The sequence below is a fragment of the Anas acuta genome, chromosome 1 (assembly GCF_963932015.1).
Source record: "Anas acuta chromosome 1, bAnaAcu1.1, whole genome shotgun sequence".
Taxonomy (NCBI): domain Eukaryota; kingdom Metazoa; phylum Chordata; class Aves; order Anseriformes; family Anatidae; genus Anas; species Anas acuta.
Genome location: NC_088979.1, coordinates 144747597 through 144759869, shown reverse-complemented (window position 1 = coordinate 144759869; position 12273 = coordinate 144747597). Strand labels below are relative to the sequence as shown.

The 12273-nt window shown below is 45.7% G+C and overlaps 1 protein-coding gene across 1 annotated transcript in view; it reads left to right on the top strand.

The window, feature by feature from the left end:
* Positions 1 to 4583: 4583 nt before the first annotated feature.
* Positions 4584 to 12273, top strand: part of AGK (acylglycerol kinase) — a 29736-nt gene continuing 22046 nt past the window's right edge. Inside the window, exons 1-2 of the mRNA XM_068662974.1 lie at positions 4584 to 4788; positions 9434 to 9473. Coding sequence (XP_068519075.1) covers positions 4679 to 4788; positions 9434 to 9473 — 150 coding nt within the window. The 5' untranslated portion in view covers positions 4584 to 4678. The remainder of the gene's footprint in view (positions 4789 to 9433; positions 9474 to 12273) is intronic.

Below are 12273 nucleotides of genomic sequence, written 5' to 3'. Positions count from 1 at the left end.
CAGCGTGCTGGGTGCCAGCTACCTCCCTTCTGACTGGATGCTGCTTACAGAGGCATGCACATCCCACGAGCACTTCCACACTGCACATGGTCTCCCTCTTTCTCTCTCCCTCCCTGCATTTGCTGCTTTCTATGTCCCTTGATATACAGCAGCACCATGGTAACAGCACCGGCTCAGAGATGAGTGACCTTAGCCCAGGTCAGCGGGACTTTCTAAAGAGCAGGAACCTAAAAAAAAAAAAAAAAAAAAAAAAGTGATAAAAGTGATGTCCTTGGTGTAGCTGAGACCTTCAGTGAAAGTCAATAGTAGAGCAGACACAGGAGTTGCTACGGGTTCTTCTGTGTGTGGTTTTGTGCTGCTGGGTGAATGGATCGATCCCAGGCCAGGGGACTGTCCTTGTTCCTTCGTTCAGAGCAGACCTGAGGGACAGCCAACTGGTGCTGGGGATGAATTAATATCTCTGGCCAGCTCTGAGACCACAAGCCTAAAGGCAATTTTATCTGATGCCCAGCTACATTTAAAGCTTAGAGCCCAGAGCTGCTCACCCTAATGCCTCAATGGCACCCGCATTCACTGAGCCCAAATAGGTTGGGAGTAAGTGCAGAGCCTCCTGAAATGTGTCTCTGCTACAGGAACAGCCTCCTGACAGGATTGCCACAGAGAAACTTAATGGGTTTCTGTGGCTGTTCAAAAGCGGTGAATATCTCCATTCGTTCCCTTGGAAAAATAGGTTAATAAACTCTGAGAATCAGGGAATATTTCTGTGTAATAGTCCAGCCATGGGAAGAAAAGACAGGGTGCCAAGGCAGTGTTTTGTGCTGTAGAAGTATGCTAGGCACGCTCCTGCATTCTGACCTAGGGAGGGTGAAGCTCATAGCGTGTTCTGCTTAGCGATGGGATTATTCTTGTGCAGTTTCTCCGAGTTACTCAACCACAAACTCTGCCCGTGTAATTCAGATCTTTCTCCACGCCAGTGGAGCGGGCGCTGGCTGCAGACAGGGTTGCCTTGGGGGCTTGCACCTTCAGGCAGAGCTGGAAATGAGGGCAAGAGAATCCATCATGAACTTTTTCTGCTCTCACAGATAGGAAGTTTCTCTGATAAGCTTCAGTGGCTGCAGTGCTCCCTGCCCTTACACAGGGCTGTGACCAGTGGCGGAATGGAGAGGGACCTGGGACATGGGATGAAGAACGGCTTCAGGCACTGGACACACAAGCTGGAGAACACAAGTAAAGAAACACTGACTGGGACACCCACCAGAGACTTCAGCTAGCATGGGAACCCCTGGACAGGGAGAGGAAGAGCTCTCTTTCTGCAGCTCAACTTGTGCCCGTGGCTTGTTGGGAGAGAAAAGTTGGTGTATGCACCTGCGAGGCTGGAGCTCCCATCTCTCAGGCAGATCTGGAGAGACACCCTGTTGGACTGAGGAAAAGGGCTCTTCCCCTCCATAAATCATGCTTGGTGTTCAGGTGTTGCGGAATTAAAGAGAAGCAAATTATAATCTCCCTTGCTGGGCCAGAGGTGTGGAGAGATTTGCAGTTGGGGATTTCTGTGCCAAAAGCAGATGCTGTCCCCATGTCACTCTGGCCACAGCAGTATCAAAAATGTGTAAAAAGGGAGTTGGGGAGGGCAGACCACAACCAGAAACAATGCTGCCTCGGGCTGGCAGGAACACAGACTTACATTGCTGTGGCAGACATACAGCTCCTACAGGGCAACAAATGCAGTCTCTGCAATACCAACGATTATTTGTGTTCTACCTGGAAGGAAGCACCTGAAGACATACATGTAGGATCACCACTACGGCAGGAGATGTAGTTTCCAGCCGTGCTCTCTGATACCCTCAGCCCATCCTCAGCCAGGTCACACATGCCAGAATAACCAGTCTCCTTTGCTGTAAGGAGAGCAGAACAGCTACACCAGACTGGGGGTGTCCCTTTCTTTTATTTACACACAGGCACATATCTTTGACGTTACCACTATACAAAGAAACTCCCCTCTGACCGTGTAGAGTGCTGATGCAGAAGCTCCTGGAGATGCAGGATGGGGCCATCCAACTCAGCCGTATGAGGATTACCTACAGACTACGTGGCTAGAATTAGCTTTCAGGCCATGAATTTGAATAAATCCCCAGCGGTACCAAGTGGTGGCTGGGAACAGGACTTCTCTTCTCAGCTTCCTTAGATGTTTTGGAAGGTTCCACACAAAACTACATACCCAGTGATGAAATCAGGAACTTCAATCCTATTCCCAGTTGAAAAACCGTGACAGAAAAACACCAACACAGATGAGTTAGCTGAGGTGAGGCTTTAAGGACGGATTGTGCTGCACAGAAGAGGAGACCAAATCATTCTCTGTCCTTGACAATACTTATGTACATATACTTGCAGGGCATTGCTAAGCAGCAGAAAGAAAGAAAAAACAAACGAACAAACAAAAAAACAACTCTACTGTTTCTGCTGTATTCTCTAGCTAAGAAGTGAGCTCAGCTGGTCAAGCATGTGACTTTACTGAAGTTACAAACAGGTATGTCCCTGATGCACCGTCATGTATCTGAAGCTTCTTCTGCTAACAGACTGGACATTGATGGTACAGATGGGATGATAAAAAAATGCTCTTAAAAATGGGTCAGATACGAGTAATTGGGTTGAGGCACACACCTGTCTTCACAAGCAACTTGTGTGGTGATTTTAGGTGACACATCCCAAGTCAGGTGTCACAGCTGTGGGGCAGCTTTTCGAACACTGACTTATTTTTACACAAACCATCTAGCTAAAGAAAAACTAAACACACATTTCAGCCTCCTCCAAACAGTCTTCTGAAAAAGGTAACAGGCATTTTACTTGGCCAAAAAATGACTACAGCTTATAACGTGGAGGATGCTCAAAAGCAGACCTTTATCCTCTCATTTTTCATTGCACGTACTCTAATACCAACTTCTATTGATTTGACATGCAAAAAGCTGGGAGAGCTAAAAAGGAACTACCTGGTACATGCGGCAGCACAGCAGGTGCGCTCCACCTTGAGGGTGATCAGACTGCCGCAGCCAAAAACTAGGACATACATGTTTGCCAGGAGGGATTTCAGAATGGACACTGCATCCTAAGTAAAGCCAGGTAATGAGATAAGCGCACAATCTGTCATTGCTCTCTGCAGTGTTTCTTCTAAGGGAGGTTGTCTTTGAAAAGCACCATCTCAGATTTCCCAGGCCAAATTCTCAGATGGCGTCCCAGAATGGCTGGGGTGGGAAAAGGGACCTTTGGAGCTCGTCCAGCCCGACCATGCTGCTTAGAGCAGGGTCAAGACCCTTTGCTAGCGATGTGGAAAGACAACTATTATTCAAGCTAAAATGTCTCATTTATATTAACTCAAATGTGTTTTCATGCATATGAACGCAGGGAAATTACCATTCAGCCATCTTAGAGATATTCAGGCCCTTCACATATTTAAGCATTATTCTGACTTCTCTGAACATGTACCGGCATACTAAAAAGGCTTTATTTTAAAAAATCAAGGTTGTTTTGGAAGCGTTGTTAATAAACATAACTATATTCAGTAGGCTTGGTTGTGAAATAGGAACCTACAGATCTTTGTAAATTATTTGTGGCAGCTCATAAGAATTACAAATTTGAAAAGTATTCATCAGCAAGCAATGTTTATAAGCTTTTCATAAGCTAAGGAGAATAGGACGAGAGTACTGGTATCTGTTCCTATTGTTGCTGTGAGCAGTTGGCCATACCACCTGAACCCTTACAAAAAGTAGGACACCACCAAAAAAAAAAAAAAAAAAGAAAAAAAAAGTAGGACATTTAATCACTTTACACCACCTGGAACATGCAGCAGCACATCAAGTGTCTGTGCTGAGATGCACTGGACAGATGAATCTGGAATATTTAAGTGGGAAGCAATGTCTACTGGACAAGGATGTGCCTGAAATATTCATCAGGAGCTGATCTTTTAATGTTTTTCTTAGAAAAGCGAATCCCAAATCTTCGACTAGACAAAAAGAGGGAAACAAACAAGCAACACACACACAAAACCAACAGTGGGGAAACCAGCCTGCAAGTTTTAATCTGCTTTCCTCATCACTAACAACTGAGTGGCTCCTGGACTCTCTTCTGCACCAACGTGACTCTTTCAGAACAGACTTTTGCATATCCAGAGTCCCACATGCGGCCTCCATCGGCCCTCTTTTTTTACTACCCACATCCCAACCACACATCATGAAGGAGAAAGAATTGGGGAAGTTTTTTACATAAAAATAATTTTATTGACTCTAATATTTTTATATTAGACTCTTTATATTAGACTCTAACAAATGTTTGGATGTTGACGAAGATGGCATTTTGCTAGCGAGAAAAAAAAAAGCACTCTGAGACATCTTGGAGGTGTTTCCCAATGTTAGTGATTCTGAGCTTCTCCGAGACACCTGTGTGGAGCCACCGCTCCCCTGGCTCCTGGAGGTGGCCTTGGGCCGCCCTGCGGGACGGCGGCAGGGCCGTGAAAAGGCTTTTTGTGGGGGGATTTGGGCTTTTAATCGCTTTTAGGGCCTCCCTTCGTGGCTCGGCAGGGCGGAACGCGGGGCCGGGGGAGCCGTTTCCAGCCGGGCCGGGCGGCGGCGGCGGCCGCGGGCTGGGCTGAGCGCGGCTTCCCGGCGGCCGGGCCCCCTTCCCCGGCGGCATGGCCGGGCCCCGCGGGCTGCTGGCCACCCTCAGGAACCACTGGAAGAAAACGGCGCTGGGGGCCGGCCTGCTGGGCTGGGGGGCGAGCTGGCTGCACGGCCGGCACCGGTAAGGGGAGGGGGGGGGGCGGCTGTGGGGGAGCCGCGCCTGGGCTGTGGTGGCTGTGGGGTTTGCTGCTGCCCACCCCCGAGGCCCAATTGCTGTGCTCCAGGCACGCTGTGCTAGCCGTGTGTTTGCCCTTTTAGCACAGATTAAAGGTTTAGTGAAGCCTTACGCTTCGCTTTCTGGCATCGCAGGGTTTCCTGACGGAGGGGCTTGCTTTAGCTCAGCGTTGGTTCGGATGAGCCTCTGACTCGCTGGAGTTGGCTGTCTGAGGTCCTGCTCGTTTATTTGCAGCTGAGGAAAGCTTTTTCCCCTCCTGCATCCTCCTTCTTGGCTTCTTTTTTTCATCCTCATGGAATTTCTAAGTTGTTTCTCTGGCAAGGAGAAGATAATTTGCTTTTCTGACCTCTCAGGGTTCGTTCTTTTGGCTGCAGAGGCTGTGATGTCTGCATCAAGTGGAGCCATCGCAAGTAACAATCTGTCCTGTAAATAAATGGCAACTCCTCCGTAGTCAGTCTCTGCACGCCTGTAGGGACAGAAGAGCTCTGGGGTACTGGTGTAAGACTTTGGAGGATGGTACACAGGTAGAGGGGGACAAGGAGAATGTCGCCTTCTCCAGACTTGCCCCCTGTGTGTCTCTCCTGCAGGGAAATGGAGCTGGGTATCTCCTTCCAGCAGGCTGCCCTTGTGCTGCGTAGGCTGCACAGGAGAGAGGGGTGCTGGAGCGACAGGATTCATCACCGAGTGAGGCTGAAGGTTGTAGGTGACAGTAAGGGCCAGGGAGCCTCAGAGCCCAGTCTGACTTTCTTCATGCAGTGGTTAGTTTCGGATCAGTGTGTTAGCCTTTCATCTCTGGAGGTGTTTGTGCAAGCGCTGACTGGTTTAAAAGGTTAATTTTTTAGATGAACTGGAAGAGTACAGAGGAAGCTCTGTGCTGGTTTCCCCTTCACCGTTTGTGATTCAGCCACTCTAGATACATAATACAACGGATGGACGGCACCTCTTCAAAAGAGACATCAGTCAGGAGGTGGCAAAGGCTTTTCAGGTGCAGAGTGATAGACGTAATGTCTGGTTGAACTACTTTTAATTAAAACCCTATCGCTAGTCTTATAAAACCTTGGTGAGCCTTAAAATTCCTTTGTTTCTCATAAAGGAGTATGCTTCTCAAATCTATTGTCTTGCATTTGAGATAGCAAATACCCTTGTAATATCGGAGAAGAAAGATGGGAACTCAGTGTTGTCGCATGTGAGGTTGTTTCCCTTTAATTTCTCTGGATTACATGGCTGTGTGTGTTAACTTCATTTTAACCAGTAGCATATCATACTACAGATCCAACCTTAGAGGGTGTGCAGATTGTCAGATACATGCTCATACGCAGTGCTGTACTTCTGTTTAACATGGGTGAGACTGATTGCAGAGAAGTAAGCAACTTGCTTTTTTTTTTTTTTTGATCTCTTCTTACTTAATAGGATGGAAAGAGGGCACGTAACTTAATTCTGGCGGTGTTTCTGTGTGGTAGCTGCTGGTGCTCATCGAATTCATTAGTGTAAGGAGTCACAGGATAAAATTCAAATCCTTTTGAATCGTATTCTTTGTCTTTTCTTGAGATGGTTCCTTACTGATGAATAAAACAGCAAGAAAAGATACCATATGATTATTTTAAAACTTCCACCAGATTTGGAATCCCCTCTCACTTCCCAGTTCCTGCCCTGGATCTGCTCTCCTAAGGAGGGCTGTGGCTGCTCTCTGCGTGTCCAGGTGGTGCAGTGAGTCACCAGCTACAGCAGCCCAGCAGGAGTTTAATCTCAGCTTAACTGGTTGTCCAGTTTGGCCAGAGCGTTGCAGTGGTACTGCTGGGCAAGTGATCATCCTGGTCAGGACGGGGACTTGCGCATCGTGCCGAGGCAGTGGACCCCTCAGATACTCAGCTCTGTATGCATTGAAGTATTGACTTCCTCTGTAGAAAATGCTGGCAAAGCATCTGGGCCTTTGACTGCTTGCCAGCAATCCGAGTCTGATTCTTATCCGTAATTTTGAGCGTTAGTCTCTGAGTGTTTGCCAACTGATAACTCACTTGGTCACCTTTCTGCATCTCTCTTCTTCAGCGGCCCACTTCATTTCATCAAAACTTCATCAAAAAACGTGGGGCATAAATTCTGATCCTTGGGTAAAGCTGATTCAAACCTAGGTTTGTCTTTCATGTCTTTCCAACGCCAAGCTGAAAGTAAGTGCTGGTATCAAGCAGAGAGGATGCTGTGGTCTTGCTGCGTTGGAAGCAGCCAAAATGCTCTCTGTGAAGATAAAATCTGGAAGGAGTTCTGTGGGAGCTCTGGAGACTGGTCCGATGTGCACAGCTTTGGTCAGAGTGCTTTTGGGCTTCCTGTTGGCTGAACATATGTCAGAGTCCTGGATTTAATGCTGGTAACCCTGCCTGAACGGGGATCTTGCATCTGAGCTGCTTTAGATGCTCGTGGTGCAGTCACTTCCAGGGGAGCTGGTTGTCCCAAGCCATGGGCTGTGGCTGCAGGCGTCTCACAGCTTCTTGATCACTATTTTGGGGGTATTTGTAGGTTGGGACAGACGATGCAGTATCTTCTGAGTGCTTTTGGAAGTTGTGCTGGACTCAATTTTAAAGGTTCTTAGCGCTGCAGGCGTTATAACGTTGCAGGGAGGAGGCAGGCAGAGCGGCTGGTGGTGTGACCCAGGTTGATTTCTGAGCAAAGCAGCGGTGATGTGCAGCAATCAGATCACACAGACTTGACTAGGATTTGTTAACGAGGTCAGGACTGCAGTTCGCAAATGGATCAGCTGCGCGGCCATCGTCTGGTAGTGGGGTTTTCTTGGTACCCCATAACATTTCAGCTTTATGTATTGACATTGCAATTCCTTTGTGTTTCCTCTAGCCACACAGTCAGTCACAGGGGGGAAAAGTCCGGTGTGAGGGCCTGTAATCAGCAGGGCAGCGTGGGCACAGCCCCCCTTGCTGTCCTGATTGAAGGGGAATTAGCTGCAGCACCCGGCTTTGGCTCCGTACACAAACCTTTGCAGAGAGAGTTATTTTAATGGAGCTCTTTCGCGAGATTAGCGCAATCAAACACAGGCCTGCTGCTCCTCTCAGTAATATTTCAGGTAGTTAATACAAATGGCTTGCTGCTTTGGTGTGAAGGAGATAACGTGGCAGTTAAATGCATTACTATGCCTCCAAGGAAATTTTTTTAGACATTCCAGTTACTTGTTATCTTCATGGGGTATTATTTACGTGTTTTCTTTTTCCGTGCATGAGTTCTCTCCCAGTCTTTTTTGCTTTTACTAAGAATAAATCTGTCTTTTTTTGCTTCACAGTTATTTTCTCAGAACACAGTATCTCACCTAAAGTCAGCTGACGTCTCCTTTTAGCACACTGCAACATCTTTTGGTGATGTCAGAAGCAATAATTTATATGGCTCCAGTGACAGATAAATAGTGTAGGCTCGTGGAATGGGACAGATCCCACTCCTCCTTGGGTCCATTGTTTTGGACAAGGCTTTGCCTTTTCTTCTGCCATTTCAGCTGCAGACTGTGCCCAATGAGCCACAGTTTGGGGCGGGAGTGTGCTATTTTCCCTTTTAATGGGTCTAGTATGTTAATTTTGGTATGTGTTACGCTGACTATAACTGGTATTGATTTTTTGTATTGGAGATTTTTGAGGCAAGACTGTACCGCCTTGCCAGATACTGCCAAGGGAAAACTGATGGAGATTTTTGGTTTTAGCAAGGAGAGGGAAGTGTTTGGTACCTAGAGGACAGGTGAGGCTGGGTGTTGCGCAACAGGACTCTCCTTTTTGTCTGTGAGGCCCAAAAGGGTGTTTTTGGGTCTGGAGAAGAACTGAGTTGTGTTCTGCACTCAGTAACTCAGTCCCCAGTGTGGCTGCCTGCACTGTGCTAATGCTGTCTGTCGCCAATGACAAGCACAAGGATTAGCCTGGAATCTCTTTCTGACACGACCGTCAGTGGCGTATCTAATACCAATACTTTCTTTTTTATTTTTAAATTTTGGTGAGGTGGGTTTTTTTTTACCTCTTTGGGTTACAGCTGTAGTCCATGCGCAGACCTGGCTGGGCAGCATGTGCTGCATTAACATGTCCAGCTGACAAACCGATGGATGGGGAAGCTCAGGGTTGTAAGGCTCACAGATTGAAGTCCGTGTAAGTTCCCCTTAAGTCTACTCTAAAGCTCTTCTGTACTGTCAGAGTGGGAAGTACCTTCAGAGTAAAAACCAGGTAATATTAGCATTTGAAAAAACCCCTTAGATCTGGAGTACAGTTGTGCAGTTATGTAGCAATTTAAAATTAAACCATAGCTGTACTGTGTCTTATGGCCTTTGTAATCTCAGCACACTTGGCATCTTTTGTTTTCTGCTTTGCTTTACTATCAAAAACACTGTGTTTGTGTGCACATATTAAAAAAAAAAAACATCAAAAATTATGCACGTGTGCTTACAAGGGCATTTTATCCTTAAACATGTGTTAAATAGGCCTTAAAGAACCTGTATTTTTTATTTTAGAGCTGTCAAAGCGTGTGTTAAAAGGGTACAGACCGATATCGTGAAAATGAGCAAATTGTTTCAAACTTACTCAACCTAATGTCCACTCTGTTCTGTCTTACCTAACAGCGATAACCTGCTACGAAGAGCTGCGTGCCAAGAAGCCGAGGTAATACCATCTAAAGTGATAAAATTAGATTAAAATCCCCTCTTATCTTGGCTGTGCAGGGCTCCTGGGACTCTCCCAGCAGGCCCTCTCTGCGTGACGAGCCTTACAACGCTGCCGTCTGTGTCCTGCTGCTCCAGCACCGAAGGGCGGCCGGCCTCCAACCCAAAGCTGGGGTGCTGTCACTGGGGTACACCTCAGTCGCCTCTCCTTCTGCTGGCTGCATTCCTCTGGGCCTGATATTTTCCGGTAGAAAGAAGACGAGACAGGAGGCTGCAGTCTGAGATCCACCATGAGGCGCGTTGTCGGGGCAGAGGCAGGGCAAACCGCTTCCCGTTAGCGCTCCGCTGGGCAGGCTTCACCCTTCTCTGTTCGTCCCTGAGCGCCTTCATCAGGGACGCTGTGCCGATAGCTCAGGCTGCCTCGGTGGGGTCATGCAGCATTTTAAGTCTTTCTTCCTCCTTCGAACAAAGTTAATTTTAAACCCCCTTCTCCGTGCCAGATGCTGGAGATTTTGCAGGGCGTGATACTGCTCCCATTGCTATGTACTGGGGCCTGAGAAGAATGCTGAACATTATTTTTCTCATTAAAGACCTTTGCTTAAGGTTACCCTGCTTTATAGCTGCAGTGCACCTGCATAATCCCAATTTTTATCTGCCAGATGTTGAAGGGAAGATGTTCACAGCCACTTGATCTGGAATGTGGATTTTTTTGCCAAAACAGATGTAAGGGAGCTCAGGTCTAGTGAAAGAATGAGGAAAAAAATATGATAATTTTATGGTTAAAATATAGTAATAACTAAAAAAAATAATAAAAAATGGTACCTTCAGAGCTGAATACATTTAGTATTTGACTATACCAACTCAAAGTGCCTGTTCTTCATTTTTATGTTTTCTATAGTCATTTTCACTGCACAGATATCAAAGCAATAGCTTTTAATTTATTTTTTTTTCCAGAAATAGCAGTTAATACCTCAGTAATTGAAGCTTATTCTTCTAAATAAAATAAAGCTTCCTACAATTGCAGGGGGTAAAGCTTGGGAAGATATCCTGCAGAAGACTCCTGCATTAGAAAGGAATGAACCAGAAAGTTCAGTAATCAGTTCATGCTGTAATTTGTGTTCTCACTGATGTGTCAGTGCCAAATACAGCCTGAAAACCCACAGCAATATAGTATCAAGGCATTAAATGTCTGGTTTGATCTTTGGAATAGCAGCAATCTGTAATTGTTTGAAAAATGCTACTTGTGTTTATGGTGCTGTATAAGTGCTGAGAAAAATGGAGGCAGGTTCACTCAAGAAAAACCTTGGTCAGAGTGAAATGTGAGGGGCTCCCTATTATTTTTACATAAGTTGTTTGAGTTCTTAAGCCTAGAACAACACCAAATTGCTGATAACCTGCCTTGCTGCCAAAGCATCTCCTATAGCCCTAGTTACTGCAAAAACTCCACTGTGCATGTCCGAATTAAAATACCAGTTCGCAATGACAGCCTTGGGGTGGCAAATGGTTACAGAAAGGTTCCCCAGTGAAGAACCCATTTACCGAACTGAAAACCTTTTACATCTCCTTTTCCCAAACAAACCAGTGTCAGCCGACTATGGGCTTTGCAGACGTGGCCTCGCTGACTGATGTCAGTGACTGCCTGTATTAGGCAGGTCCTGCTTAGGTGACAAATTCAGTCTGCGAAGTGGGAATGGTTTTCTGTAATGGAATATTGTTTCTCTATTTGTGTTCATAACACACCGTAAAGCCTTTGTGTAATGGGTTTTTCATAATTGCAAAATAGTAAGTTTCATGCTAGGAATCCAGAAATGCAACACCTGGAGTTTTGCTTTAACAAGGAGCTGAAAAAGGAATTGCTTTTCCTAAATAATAGCCTTATATATATTTAATAACAATTTTTAATGGCTTTTAGTTGGCTCTCCTTACGTTGGGCTCTGGGAGAAAAAAAAAAAAAAAAACTTTGAAAATGCTGCATTATTATTTTTTTATTTCCTGTCTTAAAAATCTGAATTAGCCTTCGAAGTGCCCCCATATGTAACATAAATGTCTAAGTATATTACATAAAGAAATGATCATGTCAGTACTCCTAAAATTTTTATAAGCCTTTTTAGGTTGTTTAGAGCAAGCAAATACATCACACCGTGCTCCCCCAAGTAAATAATTAATTGTTTTTAACAGCTGTAACGTGCCAGAGGTCTCCTATCTTTCCCAATCCTGTCCCCACTCTCTCCCCTAGATGCAATAAATCACATAGATCATTTTGCCAGCTAATTTTTTGGTAAAGCTAAGGAGCTGTTGATTTATTTCCCTTTCTTTGACCATTCCTTTACTCTCAGTAACTTCTCTTATCCTTCTTCTCTCTTGAAGAAGAAATTTGGATGTTTTAAGTGACATAGCCAGCTGCGCACTTAATAATTGAGGCTTCCTGAGCAAAGTTGGCAAGGGGAAGTAATTTCAACTTTAAACAGCTAATGATCACTAAAATCTACACTGTTTTGTGCACAGTGTCTGCCTTCTTCAATATAAAAACTCCTGCCAGGGGATTAACCTTTAAAGTAAAGGAAAAAGAAAGTAGGGACAGATGACTGTCATGTTCAGCACAGTAACCTTTTGTTCCTGCTTTATTTTCGGGGCTTCTGGTCGGTTCTGCTGAGTGTTGTCAGCCTTGTATCCCAAACCAGTTTGATTTGTGTGGTAGTGAGGATGCCTTTAGGTGAGCTAAAAGGTCTGCAGAGTGGGAAGTGATGTGTGGAAGCCTTGCCTTCTCATGCCTCTCCTGTGCTGAAAAGCTGTGGACATAG